This window comes from Hemitrygon akajei, chromosome 10 (assembly GCF_048418815.1).
Source record: "Hemitrygon akajei chromosome 10, sHemAka1.3, whole genome shotgun sequence".
Lineage (NCBI taxonomy): Eukaryota > Metazoa > Chordata > Chondrichthyes > Myliobatiformes > Dasyatidae > Hemitrygon > Hemitrygon akajei.
Genome location: NC_133133.1, coordinates 125,998,607 through 126,021,146, shown reverse-complemented (window position 1 = coordinate 126,021,146; position 22,540 = coordinate 125,998,607). Strand labels below are relative to the sequence as shown.

General features: G+C 39.8%; 1 protein-coding gene across 1 annotated transcript in view; it reads left to right on the top strand.

The window, feature by feature from the left end:
• The window catches only part of kdm5a (lysine demethylase 5A), a 158,773-nt gene that overhangs the window by 18,853 nt on the left and 117,380 nt on the right, over positions 1–22,540 (top strand). The window contains exons 3-5 of the mRNA XM_073058897.1: positions 2,302–2,424; positions 14,119–14,289; positions 14,813–14,869. Coding sequence (XP_072914998.1) covers positions 2,302–2,424; positions 14,119–14,289; positions 14,813–14,869 — 351 coding nt within the window. The remainder of the gene's footprint in view (positions 1–2,301; positions 2,425–14,118; positions 14,290–14,812; positions 14,870–22,540) is intronic.

The following is a 22,540-nucleotide window of genomic DNA, read 5'->3' as shown; positions in this document are numbered from 1 at the left end:
AGTATTCTCTAAAATGTTTCTGCCACAGACCTTTCCAGTTTTCTGTATTTTTCTCAATGTGTGGCTTGGAAGCATTTTTTTTGTTTTTTATAACATTACTGTGAAGTATGTATCTTAATGTCAAAGATGATAAGAAAAAGTTGTGGCATGAAGGTCTGGGTAAAGATGTTGCACTGTCTAGTTGTGGAGTTGTGGTGTACAGATGTTGAATAACTTTGGCTAAAATGTATGAAGCATTCTTTTTATAATATAGTAATCGTGCTTGTTCGTATCTAAGCACATTTTCTTTAATGAAAGAAAGTCCAACATGCATTGTATTTTGCAGGCAGTGTCCTGACTCTTCTTGGTTTTAAAATCCACTGGTTCAAACTTGATTTAATCTTGTGATCTTGAAGTTTACTCTATTGTATGTGTTTAAAATTAATCTGATTTGTTATGTAAAACTCAGCAGTCATTAAAACATAATTGATGAATATGGGGGTATTGCAAATTAATAAATTAATGATTTAGAAACATAGAAAACCTTCAGTATAATAAAGCCGAACATGTCCCTACTTTAGAAATTACTAGGCTTACCCATAGCTCTCTATTTTTCTAAGCTCCATGTCCCTATCCAAAAGTCTTAAAAGACCCTATTGTCTCCGCCTCCACCACAGTTGCCAGCAGCCCATTCCACACACTCACCATTCTGTGTTTAAAAAAAACAACTACTTACCCCTGACATCTCCTCTGTATCTACTCCCCAACACCTTAAACCTGTGCCCTCTTGTGGCAACCATTTCAGCCCTGGGAAAAAGCCTCTGACTATCCACACGATCAATGCCTCTCATCACCTTATACACCTCTATCAGGTCACCTCTCATCCTCCGTCACTCCAAGGAAAAAAGGCTGAGTTAACTCAACCTGTTTTCATAAGACATGCTCCCCAATTCAGGCAACGTCCTTGTAAATCTCCTCTGCACCCTTTCTATGTCTTCCACATCCTTCCTGTAGTGAGGTGACCAGAACTAAGCGCAGTACTCCAAGTGGGGTCTGACTTAATTATGCTCATTGCTTATAAGGACATTAATGAATACATTGCTTTGTGGATGGTCAGTACTTTTACAGTCAAGGTGACAGGTTCCTGTATGTTGGGTCATTGGGAAAAGCTTATGAAGAAAATGGTTCTGTTCATGTTTACTCTTGTTAACTACTTCTAACCCTGTCAGTTTGAGTATGTCTTCGCGGCCTGCTCCTACGATTAAGATCAGCTCAATGAAGGAATTTAGGATAGAAGTTACAGTATATTCATTTTCACAACTGAAACATCAGTAAACTTGAATATTTGGCCTCACATCCAACATGTTCAGCTGGGGTTTCTGTAGGGTGCCAAAGTCCATATGGAGGTAGAGTGGGAATCAAGGGGATGGTGATATGTAGTGAGGTCTTATGGAGATTGAATCAAGCACCAGGACTTTGCTCCCTTCACTGAAATTCAGAGGGTGACTTGATCCTCTGTTCCAATGTGTTCCTCTGGCTTCTGGTAATACAAGCTTTGGGTAGTTCCACTGGCAGAAGGATTGGTGGTAAATGATTCCACTCTAGATCTGCAGCTCTGCCTGAATCATTTGAACTATTTCATTTGCAGTGCTCTAAAACTGACTCATAATAAGTTAGCAACAGCACCAGGAACAGCTGGAGAGTAAGAAACGGCAAAGCCTAGATCCCCTCACTGCTTTTGTATTGTATCTGAAAAAAAATATTTTGTGCACACAGTTGCCAGTGGTGGGGTAAAGGAAATTGTGTATGCAAGAGGTTGGAATGGGAACACTAGAAATCAGTTGTATGTCTGGTTGAAGTTGAAGATTGGGGTTGAAAAGCACATGGAATGCTGTTATAAAAAGAAAAAAAAAATTTCCACCAGAAAATGAGTGAATATTGCAATAATTAAATGCTGATTGAAGTAAAATTGACTAACTTATGTTTTTAATGTCCTCCATGTAAAAGTTGTATGTAGAAAATACAATATTAAAAGTAACGTTAGTAGGAATTGATATGTCATAAAATAGCTGAGTGTTGCATCTTGCTTATGTTATGAACCTACTGACTTTAATGTCCAAAATAATAAAACAAAAATCTTGTTTCAGTTTTTCAACTTAATGATTTCTTTAGTGTTTTTATCAATTTTAGATTATGCTGTATGCTCATGAGTTCATAACAAAAATGTTTTCTGGAAATAAATGTAACATTTTAAGGAATTACATGGTATTTAGATTTTCAGTTATTTTCTTTACTGAACAATATTATGTTGTATGCTTTCAGGCACAGACCCGGGTGAAGTTGAACTTTCTAGATCATATTTCAAAATTCTGGGAACTGCAGGGATCCACTCTGAAAATCCCACATGTTGAGAGGAAAATGTTGGATTTGTACACACTCAGTAAGGTCAGGCATTCATCCCAATTCAAAGAAATAGTTTGTATTTTTTCTCTGAACTGTCTATATGATTACAGCAAAATTAAAACACTGAAGTTTAGTACCTTGTTCCAACCCACCCATGGCCTTATTTATCCACAAAAAATAAGCTATTTCCCTTAATTCTCATCTGACCACCTTTGCAACTCATTCTATTTCCACCTTCCAGTTTCTGTTCTATTCCAGTGTGACTGCTGACAAGCTAAGTTTTCCTTGGCACTCTCATGCTGTTTTTTTTTACAATAAGCTGGTCCCCCTTGGCTACTTGGCTCACTCCCTACCCCCTTACAAATCCATCATCATTGATGAGCAAGGAGGTAAAAGTTTACCATGACTGGAAGAGTAAGCAGCATTGAAATTCCTGCAAGTTCAGCTGCGATCTCAAGTGACAGTCAAATTGAGAGGACCTCACATAAATGCAAGATGATGTGCAAGGCAGATGAATTGAAGGTGGAATTAAATGTGGAAGTGGATTTTTGGCCAGTATTGAAACATGTCTTAGAGAGGCAGCCCTTGTTGCTTAATGTGCCTAGTTACAGAATTTTCAGATGAGCTTGAGGATAAAAACAGTGGTGAGTAGCAGTAAAAAAAAATAAATCATATGGTGAGTGACAGTAAAAAAAAAATCATAGCTGTCAGAAGGGATGGTCTGTTAGAAATATGTTGGTCCAGAGTTAGGTAAGGAGTTAACTCCTGTTTCTAGGATGTCTCCCTTCTATTTCAACTGTTCTTTAATGAAACGGTACCACATTGATCATCCAGTCCAGGCCCAGTTCTTTTCAGGTAGTCCACCTGTTGCTGCTAGACTATTGGTTGCCACCGTATCATCTGTTTTCTACTTCACTACGTGTGTGGCATGTTAGTACTCAGTACTTAGCCACTTGGGTATAGAGGAGAGTGGAATTGATTGGTCCCATTCATTCATAGAAGAACCTCAATCCCTATATGAGTTCTGTGGCCTAATCAATGAGGTTTTTCTCTCTTAATTTTATGGTAACAATCAGTTTTTGTGAATGCTGAGCCAAGTTGCTGTTGGAGATGTCTTGGTGGGGTGGACCCATTCCTCCTTATCTCAGCTTGTCTGTCAATTGTAATTTTATTTCTGCTGAGACCTTGGCTCTTAGTAAAGCAAACATAGATTCCCTTCCCAAGGAAGGATGCTTGATCCATTCCCTTTTTCACAGATGTTGCTTGACTAGTCATTCTTCCAGCATTTTCTGTACTTGTTTCTAGTGAATGATCTCCTGTACCCCATTCTGGTCTAGATACATGGAATAGCACAGGAATAAGCCATTCGGCTCATGATGCCTGTGCTGACCATGATGCAAATTTAAATTATCCCATCTGCTTCCACATAGTCCATTTTTTCCATTCCCTTCCTCTTAAACATTGCTATTGTATCCACTTGTACCACCTCTCCTGACAGTGCTTTCTACACTTACCTCCTACATTTTTTAAGAATAAAAACATGCCTCAAATTCTGTTCTGCTTTTCCCCTCTCAGCAATAATGGGAGTGCTGGAAGTCTCTTCAGTTGCCACTTTTCCTTCCCTTTTTCCCATGGTCCACTCTCCTCTCCTGTCAGATGCCTTCTTCTCCAGCACTTTACCTTTCACATCCACCTGGTCTTACCTGTCACCTTTACTTGTCCTCCTTCCCCTTCTGCCTTTTTATTCAGGTGTCTTCCCCCTTATTTTCCGGTCCTGATGAAGGGTTTTGACCCAAGAGGTTGACTGATTTGTTTACATAAATGCTGCCTGACCTGTTGAGTTCCTCCAGCATTTTGTAGTATGTAGTTCTAGAAGTTGATATGTTTATTTTATGTTATCGGTCAATCCTGTATATTGATTTCTTTAGTTACTCCTTCATCTTGCTTATTTTTCATTATCCTCAGAACTTCAAAGACCATTAATCACTTCTATGTGGTCACCTTCCATTCTTTTATTCTGTGATGGTTGTTTTAATCCTCTGACTACCACAGTTCAGTACAAACATTTTCCCAAAAGAGGGAAAAAAAATTGTGTGACAGCTTAGTCTAGAACTCCTTGTGGGACGCAATGCACAGAAGCAAAAAAGGGAACATGAAAACTTGAGAGCACTACAAAGAGCTGTGGCCTCAAGAAGAATGAAATTAAAATGGTGGTTAGGATAGCTAAGAAGATGAATGAGTGATCGGCCCAATAAAATTGAAGGGAAAACCGGTGTTGGTTCATGAGTACATAAAGAGCAAGAGGATAACTAAAAGAGTAGGGCCGGGCGGAGACCAAAAAGGAAACCAGTGCATAGAGCTTGAAGGTAAGGCTCTTGCTGCATATTCCCAAAAATGGGATATGGTGCTCATGTTCTGGTTAAGGAATTCATGTGAATAGCTGGATGGGATAAATGTAGTCAAAGAAGGGAGTATTAAGAAAGCTTAGCTTTATTGGTTTTTAAAAAGAAAAAAAAACTGGCTTAGGTTGTTTTACAAAAAAGGACAGGTGAAAAATTCCACTGAGTCTGACTACAATTTTTTGATCTACCCAAATGATAGGAATGGTGCCAGGATAGGAAGGCTGAACACTGTTTAAGAAGAAAGAAAGGATTGATAAACTTGGAACTTGCAAGCTTGTGGGTTTAACTAGTGGTTGAAAGTTACTGGGTTCCGTTCCAAGGAGCAGTATGAACCATGCATAAAAGCAAGAATTAAATCAGGAATGTCAGCATAATTCCATTAAAGAAGGTCACATCTTATTAACTTTCTGGTAACAAGTATTTGGATTTGAGCAAGGCTTCTGACATGCTTGTCTTTTTTTTTAAATATAGAAATAACATGGTATCTAAAGGAGAGTGGTAGATAGGATCCAAAACTCATTTATTGTTGTGTGACAGGAGGTAGTAATTCACAATTGCTTTAGTGATTGGAAGATGCTTCCAATGGAGTTCCACAGAACTCAGTGCACTATTCCTTGAAGGTTCTAATCCTTGTTAATGACAAAAAGAATCTGAATTGGAGAGGCTATGATTTAAAAAAAAAAAGTTGCTGATATTGTAAAATTAAGTTGTTTCTGGCATTGAGGACAAATGTGAGATTGTCGCTTGGGCAGAAAAATGACAAATGGAATTTGATCGGAAAAGTCTGGGATTATGCATTATGAGTGGCCCAGAGGAAAGTAATATAAAATATTGTGTGATAAGGAGAAACAAGGGGATTCGTTGTGGATTCATATTTAGAGTACAGAAATGTCAACTGTTTATTTCTCTCCAAAGATGCTCCCTGACCTGCTGAGTTCCTCCAGCATTTTGTGTGTTGCTTGAAATGTTTCCTTTTGCCCATTCCCTGAATATGCCATACTCCGGCAAATTATATTGTAAATTTAAGGCAATTACTTTCACTGGTAGCATGTTTTGATCAAGATGCCTAAGGTAATGAGGTTTGGAGCAAAAGATCAGAAGACAGGATAAGGTTGTCCTATCCCTCAAGCCTGCCCTACTATTCAATATTATGGCTGATCTGTTACCACTGGCTTCTGTACCCTTAATACATCAGGAATTAATGTATCTCTTCCTTAAATTGCTATAATGCCCTGTTCTCCAGAAGACGTTCCTACATACTTCAGTTTTAAATGTCCCCTTGCTTGAGATTCTCCTACAAGTGGAGACTTCTCAACATTTCCTCCCTGAAGGTTTTCTGTTTCATGAAGATTCTTCTGAACTCCAAAGAACATAGATGTAATTTTTGTCTTTTGCTGTTTAAGAGTTAGGAATTTGCAGCTTTATGAAACTCTAGGCTGTATCTGGAGTATTGCATTCAGTTCTGGTTTCCTCATGAAGGATGTGGAGGCTTTGCAGAGGGTGTAGAAGCGATTTACCAGAATGTGCCTGGATTAGAGAGCATGTGCTGTAAGAAGCAGTTGGGTTGTTTTCTCTGGAATGGGAAAGGCTGATGGAGACCTGATAGAAATTTATAACATAAGAAGTGTTGACAGGTGTCATATTTTTCTCAGCCAAGATATCTAATACTCGAGGGCATGCATTTAAGGTAAGAGAGGTTAAGTTTAAAGGAGACTTTTGGGGCAAGTTTTTTGACACAGAGCAGTGGGTGCAAGGAATGTTCTTCTAGGGATGGTGGAGGAGGAAAATGCGATAGAAGCATGAAAAGGCTCTTAATTAGGCACATGTGTATGGAATAGAGGGATGTAGACATTGTTCAAACAGAGGGGACAAGATTAACTACCAGTTTAATTAGTTCTGCACAACAGCATGGGTTTGAAGGGCCTGTTCTTGTGCTGTACTGACATGCGTTTGTGAGAGACAACTTTCTTAAGCCAAAAATTAGCCAAATAATGCTGCCCACCAACACACACAAAATGCTGGAGGGACTCAGCAGGCCAGGCTGCATCTAAACAAAAGAGTACAGTCAATGTTTCAGGCTGAGCCCCTTCATCAGGACTCACCAGTTCAGTTGGTGTTCAGACCAAGCATCAGAATGGAGAAGAAATGTGATCTAAGTGATGTTGAGCATAGAATGATTGATGGTGCCAGGCGGGTTAGTTTGAGCCTGTCTGAAACTGCTGATCTCCTGGGATTTTCACGCACATATCTAGAGTTTGCAGAGAACGGTGCAAAAAAAAAGAAAAATATCTAGTGAGCAGCAGTTCTGTGGGTGAAAATGCCTTGTTCATGAGAGGAGTCAGGAGAATGGCCAGACTGGTTTAAGCTGACTGGAAGGTGACTAGCTCAAATAACCTTGCATTACAGAAGAGCATTTGTGAATGCACAACATGTTGAACCTTGAAGTGAATGGGCTACATCAGCAGACGACTACACTGGGTACCACTCCTGTACCTAATAAAGTGGCTTCTGGGTCTGTATGAATTATACAATGCAGCTTGGGCTGGGACTGACTTTGTTTGCCTCAAGCCACCTTTGGGACACAGCAAAGGGCTGGGACTGACTTTGTTTGCCTCAAGCCACCTTTGGGACACAGCAGATTTCCTCCCTGATGGGCATCAGTGAATCAGCTGAATTTAGATCATAAGACATGGGAGCAAAATTTGGCCACTCAGCCCATTGAGTCTCCTCTGCCATTCTATCTTGGCCGATCTATTATCGCTCTTAACAGCATTCTCCCGCCTTCTCCCCTAACTAACCAAGAACCATCAATCTTTACTTTAAATGTACTTACTAACTTGGCTTCCACAGCCATACACGGCAATGAATTCAACAGATTCACCACCCTCTGGCTAAAGAAATTCATTCTCATCTCTGTTCCAAATGATTATCTCTCTATTTTGACACTGTGCCATCTGGTCCTAAACTCGCCCACTATTGGAAGCATCTTCTCCACATCCACTTTGTCTTGGCCTTTTAGTATCCTGTAGGCTTCATTGAGATTCCTCCCTCATTCATCTAAACTCCAGTGAGTACAGACCCAGAGCCATCAAACGCTTCTCATGTTTAAGCCTTTAATTCTTGGAGTAATTTTTGTGAACCACCTCTGGACCCTCTCCAATGCCAGCACATCTGTCAGGTACGGGGCCCAAAGCTGCTCACAATACTTCATGCGGTCTGACCATTGCCTAATAAAGTCTCAGCAACTCATCATTGCTTTTATATTCCAGCCCTCTTGAAATGAATGCTAACATTATATTTGCCCTCCCTACCGACAGCTCATCCTGCAAGTGAACCTTGAGGGAATCCTGCATGGGGACTCCTTTGTACCTCTGATTTTTGAAATTCTCTCAGTTTAGAGAATAGTCTGCACTTTTACTTCATCTAACAAAATGCATGACCATACATTGCCTTCCACTGTATTCCATCTGCCACTTCTTTACCCATTCTCCCAATCTGTCCAAGTACTTCTGCAAACTCCCTGCTTCCTAACACTACCTATCTTTTTATCCTCTGCAAAATTGGCTGCAAAACCATCAATTCAGTTGTCGGAATCATTGACATACAATGACATAAAAGTATTTAGCCCCAATCCTTTGTTCACACAAATTAGTATTACAACCAAAGATTTTGATCAATTTAACTGAATTTTTATTTGTGAATCACATGCTTCTTTCCCCCTCCCCCACAGTAAATCCAAAAACAGGAAATTATAAAGCATGAAAAACTAAAAATTCAAAATCTGTAACATCAACAGTTCAAAAATATTCATCTCACTCAGTACTTACTGGTAGTTGAACCACCACACACAGCTATTACACCCAGTAGTCTTTATCCAGGTCTCTCTGTATTTTGCAGCATTTTCCTTCCATCAATCTTGTCCAGATTTGTTGTGGAAAAGCATCCCCCATAACATGGTTTTACAGGAGGGATGGTATTTTACACCACCATATTTTACAGGAGGGATGGTATTACCTGGTTGATGTACTATATCAGATTTATGCCACATATACCGCTTAGTGTTGAGGCCAAGAGGTTCCACTTTAGTTTTATCTAACCACAAGACCTTCTTCCACATCTTTACAGAATCTCCTAAGTGATGCTTTGCAAAGTCTTTATGGGCAAGTATATGCTTTTAACCAGGGCTTCTTCCTTGCTACTTTTTCATAAATACCCTTCTTGTGCAAGGCCTTGGAGATTGTGGAGCCATGAACTTCATCTCCAGTTGCAGCCACTGACTTCTGCAGCTCACCGAGAATGACTGTTGGCTTCACAGTAGCTTCTCTTAGTAGGTACCATTCTTCTTTGGAAATTAGATTTAGAGGGGTGGTCTGACCTTGGCAGAGTGGCTGTGGTTTCATATTTTTTCCACTTTTTATGATGGACTGCACTGAGCTCCGTGGTATGTTCAGTGCCTTTGAGATGGTTTTGTACTCTTCCCAGATTTGTGCATCTCTATTAACATTTCACTGACTTGTCTTGAATGTATTTTTGTTTTGGTTTGGTTTGCTGAAAATCTACCATATTGTTGGACCTTTTAGAGAGTGGGTACTTATTCTTAATGAATTCATTGACAATAGATGATCCTCCAGTTTTCTACATCAACAAATTGGGTGAGTTGGTAGGATAATATACAGTATTGCACCTGAGGAAAGTTAGTGTAATATTTACAAAGGGGGTGAATACTTTTTCAGCATCACAATTTTGTTTTTTAAATTTTAGTAAATTGTTCACAGGTTTTTGGAATGTTTCTTTTGATATATAATGCACAATATTTTGTAGATTAGCTCAAAAATCCTACTTCAATATTTTAAATTTAGAGAGTGTAAAAGTAGTTGTGGGGGCTGAATAATTTCTGAAAGCACTGGGTAATGTGAAAATAAGTAGGCTCAATTCCTATTCCCTTCGGAGCATTACTAGTCACCAGCAGCCAATCAGAAAAGGCCTCCTTTATTCCTGCACTTTGCCTCCTGCCAATCAGCCAATCTTGTATCCATGCTGTTATCTTTCCTGTAATACCATGGGCTCTTGTTTAGCAGCCTCACCTGGTCAAAGGCCTTCTAGAAATCCAAGGAAAACAACATTCACTGACTCTCCTTTGTCTATCATGCCTTTTATTTTCTCAAATAATTCTAATAGTTTTGTCAGACAGGGGAAACCATTCTGACTTTGGTCTTTTTTTTTACCGTGCATTTCCAAGTACACCGAAACCTCATCCTAAATAATGGACTCTGATATCTTCCCAACAAATGAAGTCTGTAATTGGCCTATAATTTCCTTTCTTCTGTGTCCCTCCATTCCTAGAGTGGAGTGACATTTGCAATTTTCCACTCCTCTGGAACCATTCTGAAACCTAGTGATTCTTGAAAGATCATTATTAATGCCTCCACAATCTCTTCAGCTACCTCTTTCAGAATCTTGTCAGGTAACTCACCTGCTTTCAAACCTTTCAGCTTCCTAAGCACCTTCTCCTTAGTAATAGCAACTACACTAACTTCTGCACCCTGACAGTCTCGAACATCTGGCATGCTGCTAGTGTCTTCCACAGTAAAGACTGACATAACATTTATTCTGTTTGTCTGCCAGTTTTCCCCCCATTTCTACCTCTTGAGCATTATTTTCTAGCGGTTTAATATCCATTCTCGCCTTTCTTTTTATATATCTGAAAAAAATCTTTTGGTATCCTCTCTGATATTATTGGCTAGCTTACCTTCATATTGTATCTTTTCTCTCCTTAATAGTTTTTTTTATTATTTGCCTTCTGGTTTTAAAAAGCTTCCCTATCCTCTAACGTTCCCACTAAATTTTGCTGTATTATATTCCACCTCTTTTGCTTTTATGCTGTCTTTACTCACAGTTGCTTCATCTCCCTTTTGAATGCTTGTCTTTGGGTTGCATCTATCCTGCACCTTTTGAATCGCTCCCAGAAACTCTGGCCATTGCTGTTCTGCTGTCATCCCTGCTAGTGTCCCCTTCTAAACAACTTTGGCCAACTCTCTCTCATGCCTCTGTAATTCCCTTTACTCCGTAATATTGATTAATCTGTCTTTATCTTCTCCCCCTCAAACTTCAGGGTGAATTCTATCAGATTATGATCACTGCTTCCCAGGGGTTCTTTTACCTTAAGCTTCTTAATCAAATCTGGTTCATTACACAATCCAGAATTGCCTTTCCCTGAGTAGGCTCAACCACAAGCTGCTGTAAAAAGCCATCTCATAGGCATTCTACAAATTCCCCTTCTTGGGATCCAGCGCCAACCTATTTTCCCACTCTACCTGCATATTGAAATCGCCCATGATTATCATAATATTGCTTTTATTACATGTCTTTTCTATCTCCCATTGTAATTTATATTCCACATCCTGGCTGTTGTTCAGGGGCTTGTATATAACACCCATCAGGATCCTTTTACCCTTGCAGTTTCTTAATTCTACCCTCAAGGATTCTACGACTCCAGATCCTAAGTCACATCTTTCTAAAGATTTTTACCAACAGAGCCACCCCCCCCCCCCCCCCCCCACGCCTACCTGCCTGTTCTTTTGATACAACGTGTATCCTTGGATGCTAAGCTCCCAACCATGATCATCATTTAGCCACAGCGTCATACCTGCCAACCTTTAACTATTGCCTGCATCTGTGGGTTACCAGTGTGATCAGTTAGCCACTGTGCTGCCACCCTCTGGAAAATGAGTCTGTGTTATCAACATTATAAATCTGACCGATTTTAAAAATAGTTTAGGAGGGAAGTTGAGAACAGATCTCTTTAATCGGATTTCTGGAGAAAAATAGGCCATCCAGCTTTTTAAGCCTGCTCTTTCTATTTAATTACCATAAGGGTTGATTTATATGCTTGTGCCATTTTCCAGGGTTATCCCATATTGCCCTTAATGTCCTGTTGGTGAATTCAAAACGGTCACCATTCACTGAATGATAAAACTAACTGTCTGCTACTTGTGATCAAACAATTCTGTCTGATCTTTGGCTGATCTGCCAGGAAAAACATCCTGCAGCTGCCTCATTAGGCTCTGAGACTTCTAAATTCAATGAGGTGTCATTCTTCGGCACTTGAGAATGCAGGCCTATTTTACCTTTTTTCCTCATGTGGCAAACTGACTTATCTGTGGGATTTGATGCGTAATTCATTGCTGCACTCGCTCAATGGGAAATTTAATATGGGGCCAAAGCTAAACCTACATCCAAGTGCTGTTTTGCCAAGGCCCTTTAAATCGCAGTGCCTTTCTTACTCCTGCTGTCTAATCCTCTTGTAGTATGAGCTATCAAAACATTTAACTTTATCATCTGAACGTTGGCCTTCATTATCTTGTGCATAAGCACACCAAGAGCATCAACACTAGCCAATATCTCAGCATGCAGTGAATACTGCTCTTTTTGTTTTGTACACCAAAATGAATGATCTTGCATTATAATTTATTTCATCTGACAGTGTACTCCCTCACACACCTTACTTGTTCATAGCTGCCTGAATTCTCTTTATATTCTTCTCCACACTGTAAATCCCACTTAGTGTAGTCATAAAACTTGGACATAGGATGGCTAGTAGATAATTTGTCACATGGGTGTAATTGGGAACGCAGGCTCTTTGGGCCAGAAGAGCCTATTACCACACTGTATCTTAAAATAAATCCCCTCTGCCAAATTGTTGATATAGATTATGAATAGCTAGGACCTTAAGTATTGATCCCTATTGTACTCAGTTAGTGATAGTCTTCCATCCTGAAATGAATTGATAAATGAGAACTGATTCAATGCATAATTGTGAAAGGGAGTTGTACAGTACTTGATAAGAAATCCATCTAATTAAGGAGGAAAAAGATGTGTAAGATGGTCTTGTCGAATTATCAACATGTATTGCTTCATATATTGAGGAAGTTCAAGTAATTGGAGACAAAGCTTATAGAATCTATGGGAGTACTAGATTGAATAGATTGAAACTTCAAAATTCAGAAGATATGTGAGGGGCAAGTTTTTTTTACACAGTGGTGGGTGCCTGGAATGCGCTGCAGTGGTGGTAGAAGCAGATATATTAGGGATTTTTAAGAGATGTTTAGATAGGCACGTGAATGTGAGGAGAATGGAAGGATTTGGACGTTGTGTAGGCAGAAGTGTTTAATTTAGTTGGCCATTTGATTACAAATTTAATTAGGTTGGCACAACATTGTGGGCCGAAGAGCCTGGTTTTGTTCTGTATTGTTGTGTATTCTGTCTGCTCTGCTCTTACAATACAAAAGATTAAGAAAGTTAAAGTATATTGAATTATCGGCATGTATTTCACACTTGGCCAAATTTGCCTAACTCTGGTAAGAGTAGGTAAGATAAATATACGTAAGATAATTTGGCCAAATGGCTGCCTGCTGTGCGGTAAATTTCAATGTTTCCATGAATAATATAAAATCATAGGTTGCAAGTATGGTAACCAAAGGTAGAATCAGGATAGACAAACTTGGGTTAAGAGCCCTTCTGACTGCACCTCTTGGGTAATGATCTGCAAGGCCACTTAACTCTATAGGTGGAAAAACTAGGCCTTGTAAATTGGAGCTACAGTTAAAATATTCAGATAGTGTTGAATGTTTTATGCAATTAATATGAGATCTGCAATAAATTGCCATATTAACTGGCACTGCATTGTGAGCAGGTGCTGAAACCCAGGTTTTCTGAGCACAGAACTTGGGTGTAATTTGCAGTTTTTTTTTGTCTCTTGTGGCGTAGGAACCTCATTACTGATGCATTATGGAGATGGTCATTGTTTAATTCAGACCATAAGATTTAGGAGCAGAAGTAGGCCATTTGGCCCATCGAGTCTGCTCCGCCATTCAATCATGGGCTGATCCAATTCTTCCAGTCATCCCCATTCTCCTGCCTTCACCCCATACCCTTTGATGCCCTGGCTAATCAAGAACCTTTGCCTTAAATACACCCAATGACTTGGCCTCCAGAGCCGCTCATGGCACCAAATTCCACAGATTTACCACCCTCTGGCTAAAGTAATTTCTCTGCATCTCTGTTCTAAATGGATGTCCTTCAATCCTGACGTTGTGCCCTCTTGTCCTAGAATACCCTACCATGGGAAATAACTGTGCCATATCTAATCTGTTCAGGTCTTTTAACATTCGGAATGCTCCTATGAGATTTCCCCCTCATTCTCCTGAACTTCAGGGAATACAGCCTAAGAGCTGCCAGAGTTACTCAAGTTGTAACCCTTTCATTCCTGGAATCATCTTGATTGATTTTGTTTTTGCATTAATATATTAACAAAGGTTGTAATTTCCTCCTCTAGGTCGTTGCAAGTGAGGGTGGATTTGACCTGGTATGTAAAGAAAAAAAATGGGCTAAAGTGGCCAGTCGGATGAGCTACCCCCAAGGAAAGGGCATCGGCTCACTTTTACGATCCCACTATGAGAGGATTTTATATCCATACGAATTGTTTCAGTCAGGTGCCAGTCTACTGGTAAGATTAATCAATATAAAATTTCCTGACTTAATTACATAATACTAGTAAGATGTTTCTCCAGAGCTTGTGATGCGGATGTTTTCATTAGAAGCTATCAAATCTTTATTAAATTGCAGTTAATAGTGAGATTTTCAACTCTGTTCTTGAACGGATAGTACTTAGGCATTGAAAGTTCAATAGTAAGTATTTTCTTAGTCTCCAATTTTAGAATTCAGTATTCTCATCATTCTATCATTCTTGTGGTTGAGTAAATAGGTGGTGAGGTTATTGTTCTGACAATATAGTTTCTGGTTATTATCCTGGAAGTGGTGGGCATGTCAGCTACTTCTGCTACTTGGCAGTACATCCCCAGCAGCTTTGTGTATTCAGATATGTTCACTTAAAAAAAGTGCAGCTACCTAATTGTTTAAGATCCTGAACAATTCTGCAATCATTCCCAAATATGTTGGTACCATGATATTGAGTATCTCGTGCTGTTTATATTTTACCAATTAGCTTTGCTATTATTTGTCGCCTTTAGACTCCTGGAAATGCGTCTGTGCGAATCTTCCCTGACTCTGTGAAAACCTTGAATCAGGTTGGTAAGCTGCTTCAGTGCATCGTCTGTGCCCTGCTATCCCGTTCAGTTTTCCCTCTCGAGTGCTGAATTGATAAAGCACTCTTGGTCCTGCAATCCAAGCACTCACAGCTGTACTTTAGTTCTAAAGTGGCTGCTAGGGCTAAGTAGCATGAGCCCCTGTCCTTGGCTTTTATTTAAACCCTTCACGCATTTTCATGTTACACTTGCGAGGAGCCACTCAAATCACTATCCCAGTGGTAGTAAATAAACTACTAGTGCCCTTACAGCAGAGTTGCCCACAACACTGGGGCAATGCTGCTTTGAAAGTTGGTGTTAACTGCGTTGTGCTGAGATATGGGGTTCAGGGTTTCACACAGTTGAGTGCAAGCCGTTGCTGGAAACTGGCAGCATTTGATCCCTATGTTGATGTGTTGCAGGGATTCTACAGTCTCAATACCTCCTGTCAACCAGACTTCAGATTTCCCAATGGAGTGGTTGTTGCCCTTTGAATATGAACCGAAGAGAAATCTTTGAGCTACGAAGAGCTGTGCTGCCAAATGAAGCAGTGGGATGACAACAGCTTTCTTGTCCAATGGTCAGCAATGAAGGAGACCATATGGTTTGGGTAGTCAACCAACATGTAGCAGGTCCTTGAAGGTGGTCCCCAGTCTCAGGCCCTATGTCCTGGTGCTGTATGACTGCATCACTTTCCCCTGTCTTCACACAGCCTTTCTACACCAGGCTGTGGGATGATTCTCCCCAGGTTTCTGGAGTAGGTAGGAATTCATCCCAGTTTCCTAGCAGAGCATCAGGGAAGGCAGGAATTTGCATGCAGTTTTCACCATTGCTATTAGTTGTGCATTTCTCAGTTAAAATAAATAATATTAATAGTTACCCCTTTCAAAGCTGATTCCAGTGGCGCACTCATTTCTGATAATGCATTCTGTGCACTAGGTGACAAACCAATGTATCTTTTCTTCAGCCTTATTATCCCCTCTTTGCACCCCTGTTTAATTGTACATTTTTAATATCTGAACCATTTACTTATTATTGTCTAGATTTCTGGCTTGAATTCTCTGGAGGCTGTTGATACAGGCTGTGTTTTAGTTTTTCTGTAATGCCTCTCATTATGGAAAATATTAAACTAATTTTTGTTGTGGTGAAGGAGATGTCTACAGATAGGTTGAATTATTTTTGATGGCACAGTGACATAACTGGGAAGTTCTCTTGCCTTATAGTTTCAATGACCCGTGTTCAGTCTTGACCTCCGGTCTCTCTGAAGTTTGCACGTTCTCTCTGACCAAGTGGGTTTCCTTCAGGTGCTCTGATTTCCTCCCACATCTCAAAGATGCGCAGGTCACTAGGCCTGATCAGTCACTGTGAATTGTCCTTTGTGTGTAGGCAAATGCTAGCATCTGGGAGAGTTGATGGAAATGAAGTAAAATGAAATGGGATTACTATAAAGAGTACATGAATGTCAAAGCAATCTCAATTACCATGCTGCAAAACTCTTTTTCAAAGTTTTATCTATTCCCCTGTCAGGAAGAGCTGGTTTTAAAATAATAGTGCTATTTTATAAATGTAGAAAATGAAATTGGGTTTAGGGAAGGAACTTTGACCTAATTTTGGATACAAGAACTATAGAAAACAATGTTTATTTCATAACAATCTTCTGAACTGTCTTCAGAAAAGATTGTATCCACTTCAACTACAATAATTTATCTAATCTGTCAGTAACTCAGGCTCATTACTTGGCTGATTTTACAAGTTTACCATGCACGTATCTTGAGCTTGGAAACCTTGGGGATACATCCCAGAAACCTATGAAACAGCCAAACATACTCAGAACCGTGTGTTTACAGCTGGTGTTTTAAACTCTTTCAAACATCGTTGCTGCTTATGTCTAGTCCCACTGGAAAGGTAAATTGTGAGAGTTGGGAAACCAGTGGTGTACAATCTTTAACATGGCATTCAGTATTAGATGAGCAAAATCTTTTTCCAGCTGAATATTAAAAATGCTGAACCCATTGACTTAACTAGCCTACTTACCAACCCACTTTTCTCATGTCACAAATTAGCTGAACTGAATCTGACTCCTCTATTTTGGCATTATTACTTGTATTTTCTTTCAAAATGGACTATTTGGTCCTTTTGAGTTGATACCAGCTCTTGGTGCATTCCCATCAGTCTGGTCCCCCCCCCCCCCCCCCTTGAATCTCTGCAACATATTTTCTCTTGCATTCCTATCAGCTACCTCAATTTTCTTTTCACCTCTGCTCCCAACAATTATTTTATAACCCAGCTGCACTGGAGTAATAGATAGTGGCCAACAATCTACTGATGTGAGTAGAGAATCCAAAGGAAGCCCACATGGTTACTCCACACAGACTGTACTGAAGATCGTGATTGAAGCAGGGTCATTGGAACTGTGAAGCATTGACTCTATTAGTGCACTACTCTGACATTTGGGTTATGAATAACCACCGCAAATCAGTATTAACAAAGGCTTCCTGCTTTTTACGTTGTCCGATTTTGTCGATGCTTCAATTTATCTGCTGCTGGTGCACTTGCCCATCCTTAATTACTTCTAGACATGACTGTTTCAGTGTTGCTCCCCTTTATTCTAAGTAGCCAAAATGCCAGTGACTAAATGCTAATTGTTTATCTTTGTTGATGAACTTGAATTACCTTGGATAAATTTACATCATTTCAAGATTTGGACCTCTACTTTTGGATTCATTAGAAGTCTGGTTCTGCCTTGTCCCTCCCTCTCTATCTCTAAATTTCATCTAGTTGAACCATTATGAGAGAACTCCCCCCTCCCCCTTTTCCTTTGATCATCTCTGAATTGAGGTACTGTGGTTAAAACATCTCCACCTAAATGGTTTAATTTGTTCAGTTATATAGAGATTTGTCTTAGATGGCCGACTCATTTCCCAAAACTTAATCCAGGAAGGCGGTCACGGTTTTTGGACCAGAATTACATTAACCAAGGAACTTATGAGCACTCTTCAGAAAGAGGCCTCCGCCTCTTTTCCTTTTATACCATTATTATCCCAGTCTGTATTTAGTTCCCTCTAACCAGTATTCTATTTTTAGCATTTCTTAGTAGTTTCCTATAGATTTTCTCCTCTATCATTTCTACTAGTTATGACCTACAGGAGAGTAATTATATTCAGAAAGCACTGCTGGAGCTATGCAGCAAGCTGAGCAGTATCTATGGAGGCAGAGGGACAGTCAGTGTTTCACGATGAGAAACCTGCTTTGGGACTGAGGGTGTAGATGGAAGATTGATGGTATAAAAAGATGAGAGAGAGTCTTGAGTCAGGCTGTTAGATGATGGGCGGATTCAAGTGAGGTGGGAGAGGGAGAAGGCAGAGACAAAAGCTGGAAGGTTATTACAAATGGATGTTGAGATGAGAGAACTAGGTGGGGGAAGGGGTAGGCCAATGGAGAAGAAATTCAGGTGCATAAGTGTGAGGGCAATGGACAGATGGAACCAGGTGGGGAAGAGTAACAAACTTGGGTATTGGGGACAGGGTCAACAAAAGGGTGAAAGAACACAAGGTTAATCTGAAATGGGAAAATTTAATGTCAAATCTCGGTTGTGGGTTACCTGTGCAGAATATGAAGTAGCATTGTTACACAATAAGAAAACTTTTGCCTCCTATTACCAAGCCAATTTTGAACCAACTTTGCCAACAAACCTTGGATCAAATAGGCTCTAACCATTTGGAGTCCTGGTCAAAAGCCTCATGGCAGTCTGTGTAAACAACATCAATCACACTATTATCACCATTGTATTTTGCTAAGAGTTTGAAAAAAATTACATCAAATTGTTCAGGTTGTTTTCCAATTCTACTCTGGTTTTCATCAAGATCATACCAATCTTATCAGAAGACAAATAACATTTTGCTATTTCCAAGGTTCTTTAAAGAAAATCCATCTCTTTGTTTAAATCCAGTGCTTGTTTAAACTCCCTGTGACTTTTTCTGCTGGTCCTCACAGCTTGTTGCTGCTGCTCAGCTTGCTAGGTTTTGTTTTTGCTTACAGCTCCAAATCTCAAAATAAACTTTGTTCAATAATAACTAGTGTGCTATATGCTCCCATGCTGTCTGCAGCTGAAAAATTTCAGTTTTTTCCAATTTTTTTTGTTTACATGTATTCCCAAGAAATGCTAATATATTTTTGAGAAATCTGCTTTCACTTGATGACATTTGGGACAAATTTACAGTATTGTCACTCTCCGTGTCCTCTTCCTTCTCCTCACTTGTCCCTTATCTCCATTCTCATCCTGGTCATCATGCCTGTCTACACCAATCTCATTGCCTACATTAGATCTATCTCTCTCCCTCTCCCCCCCCCTCCCCCCCAGATCTTTGCTCCCTTGCCCTTTGGGGGAAAAAGTCTGGATACTCTACCCTATCCATGCCCCTCATGATTTTGTAAACCTCTCCCCTCAGACTCCTACACTCCAGTGAGAAACCCAGAGATGACTTTACTCTTACACATGCGCTCTTTTGCTATTTGTCATTTTAACCGCTTGCTGCACAAGCGTATTATCCTTGTAAAAGGTACTGTAAACACCAATACAATTAGACCAGGAGCAGATTTAGGCTATTTGGCCATTAAGTCTGCTGCACCATTCCATCATGGCTAATTTATTATTCCTGTCAATCCAATTCTCCTGCCTTCTCCCCATAACCTTTGATACTCTGGCTAATCCAGAACCTATCAACCTCTGCTTTAAAGATTCCATGGCAGTCTGTGCAATGAATTTCACAAATTCATTACCCTCTGGCTAAAGAATTTCCTCCTCATTTGTATTCTAAATGGCCATCCTTTTATTCTGAGGTTGTGCCCTCTGGTCCTGGACTCCCCCACTATAGGAAACATCCTCTCTACACCCACTCTATCTAGGCTTTTTAATAGTTAATAGGTGTCAGTGAGATTCCCACACCCCTCATGCTTCTAAACTCCAGCAAGTCTGCATAGGTTAACCTATTCATTTCTGGAATAATTCTCATGAACCTTCTCTAGACCTCTCCAATGCCAGCACAGCTTTTCTTAGATAAGAGGCCCAAAAATGTTGTCAACAGTCTGAGGTCTCATCAATGCTTTATAAAGCTTTAGCATTACATCCTTTCATATTCTAGTCCTCTCAAAATGAATGCTGACATTGCATTTGTCTTCCTTAACACTGACTCAACCTGCACATTAACACCCAAAGGATTCTGCACAAAGACTTCCGATTCCCTTTGCGATTGTGATTTTTGAATTTTCTCCATGTTTAGAAATAGTCTCAGCTTTTATTCCTTCTACCAAATTGCATTGCCATACACCTCCCTACATTATATCCAATTTAGCACTTCTTGTCCTGACGAAGGGTCTTGGCCCGAAACGTCGACTGTGCTCTCCCTATAGATGCTGCCTGGCCTGCTGCGTTCCACCAGCATTTTGTGTGTGTTGCTTGAATTTCCAACATCTGCAGATTTCCTCGTGTTAGCACTTCTTTGTCCATTCGTCCAATCTGTCTAACTCTTGCTGTCAACCTGCAGCTTCCTCAACATTACCGACCCCTTCACCTGTCTTAGTTTTGTCCACAAACCAGGCCACAAAGACATCCATTCCGATGCCTAAATCATTGAGGTATAACATGAAAAGCAGCAGTCCCAACATTGACCCCTACGGAACACCACTAGTCATCAACAGCCAATCAGGAAAGGCCCCCTTTATTCCCACCATTTGCCTCCTGCCAGTTGGCCAATCTTCTATCCATGCTATTATCTTTCCTGTAATACCATGGGCTTGTTGAGCAGCCCCATGTACAGAACCTTATCAGAGGCCTACTGAAAATCCAAATAAACAACATTCACTGACTCTTCTTTGTCTATCCTATTTGTTATTTCTCCAGATAATGCCAACAGATCTACCAGGCAAGATTTTCCTTTAAGGAAACCATACTGATTTTGACCTATTTTATCATGTGCCTCTAAGTACCCCGAAACCTCATCTTTAAAAAATGGACTCCAACATCTTCCCAACCACAATAGTCAGGCTAACAGGCCTGTAATTTCTTTTCTTGGATCACTTCTCATTTTTAGCAATATGTTCCATTCTGTCACCCATTCAGTTGGCTTGTTTTTGCATCATTCTCACAACTCAGTCTTATTACCCAGTTTTTTCTCTGTATCTGCATTTTCCTTGTTTTCTTTTGTATTGTGATCCAATTATTTACCTAGAGCCTCCTGCTCAATTTTCTTTTTAATATAAATTACTTTTTCTCATTCAGTGACCTCTTTTGACTGGATTGCCTTTTGTCCTCATAGATCTTTTTGTAGTCAGTATACTAATTATTTATTTGACTGTTCAGTTATAGCAACTGGTAACACTAGATAACAGATTTTGTTTCCTGAATACCTTTGGGTGTATCTTATGGATTTTGGGCTGTTGATCATGAAAATCACCATGAAATTTCCTTATCACTTACCATTTATTTGGAAGTGCCTATATTTGTTATTTCAGTTCATAATTCAAGTCAGGAATAACTGATGCTAAGATTAAGTATGGCATTTTTTTGTTGGTCTACAAATCAAATGATTGTCAATGTCAGGCAATTCGAAGAACTTCTAGTTATACAGGGGTGTCAAACTCATTTTAGGTCATGGGCTGGAATGGACAAATTGCGACTTCATGTGGGCCAGATCAGTTGTGCACGTGTGCGTGCTCCCACAGCTTTCGTTGCCTTCGTTTTTTCAACCTGCTCTCATGCTTCTCAGTCTCTGCTATAACTACAAAGTGTTTCACTTTACGAATTTTGTTTCTTATGAAGAAGATTGCCTAGCAAGCATTATTTTTATGATTGGTATTAACTTACAGTCGTAGGCTACAACAAAGTTGTGATGAGAGAGATAAAAAACAATGCTACTTTGGCTAAGATTGTTTTGGGAGCCACACCCTTTCCATTATAAACCATTTGAAATCGAACATTAGCAGACACAAATGTAGACCTAATGAAACAAATTGTAAATGTAGGCTACACAACTGCACCTACTTTTTATTAGCCTGCTTCCAGCAATCAAACTCAATGAACACAGTTTTTATTGAAGTGATCACATTTACAATAATAGCATAGTCAGAAAATGAATGAATCACAATATTATGACACTCAATATTTCGTAATGCATTTTGCTTACACGTCGCAGTGCATCGAACAGTGTCACTCATTTTTCACTTGCTGCTTCCAGACACCTGACATCTCTTGGCTTTAACCAGCCTGTCAACATCAGGGACCAGTTTCTGGGCAGTTGTGATTTTCATAATGTCATTTAGATGTCTGTGTGTCAGCTGTGAGCGCAGTTTGGATTTGTTAATGTTCATTATGGAGAACGCCTGCTCACAGAGATATGTTGTCCCGAACATGCAAAGGATCTTTGAGACAAAGTCTGTCATCTTGAGGTACATCGGTCTCAGGTATTGATAGAATGAGTCCAGACCCACAGTCTCAAATTTATATTTGAAAGCCGAGTTACACTGAATTTCAATTAGTTCCATTTGGAGTTCCTCCGGCACATCTGATGCTGCGTTGATGGCAAACGGCGAGCAAAATAGTGAGAATTCCTTCTCGAGCTGAGTGAAGACTTGGAAACGATTCTGAAACTCACTTTTCAGCTGTGATATTTTGTCCTT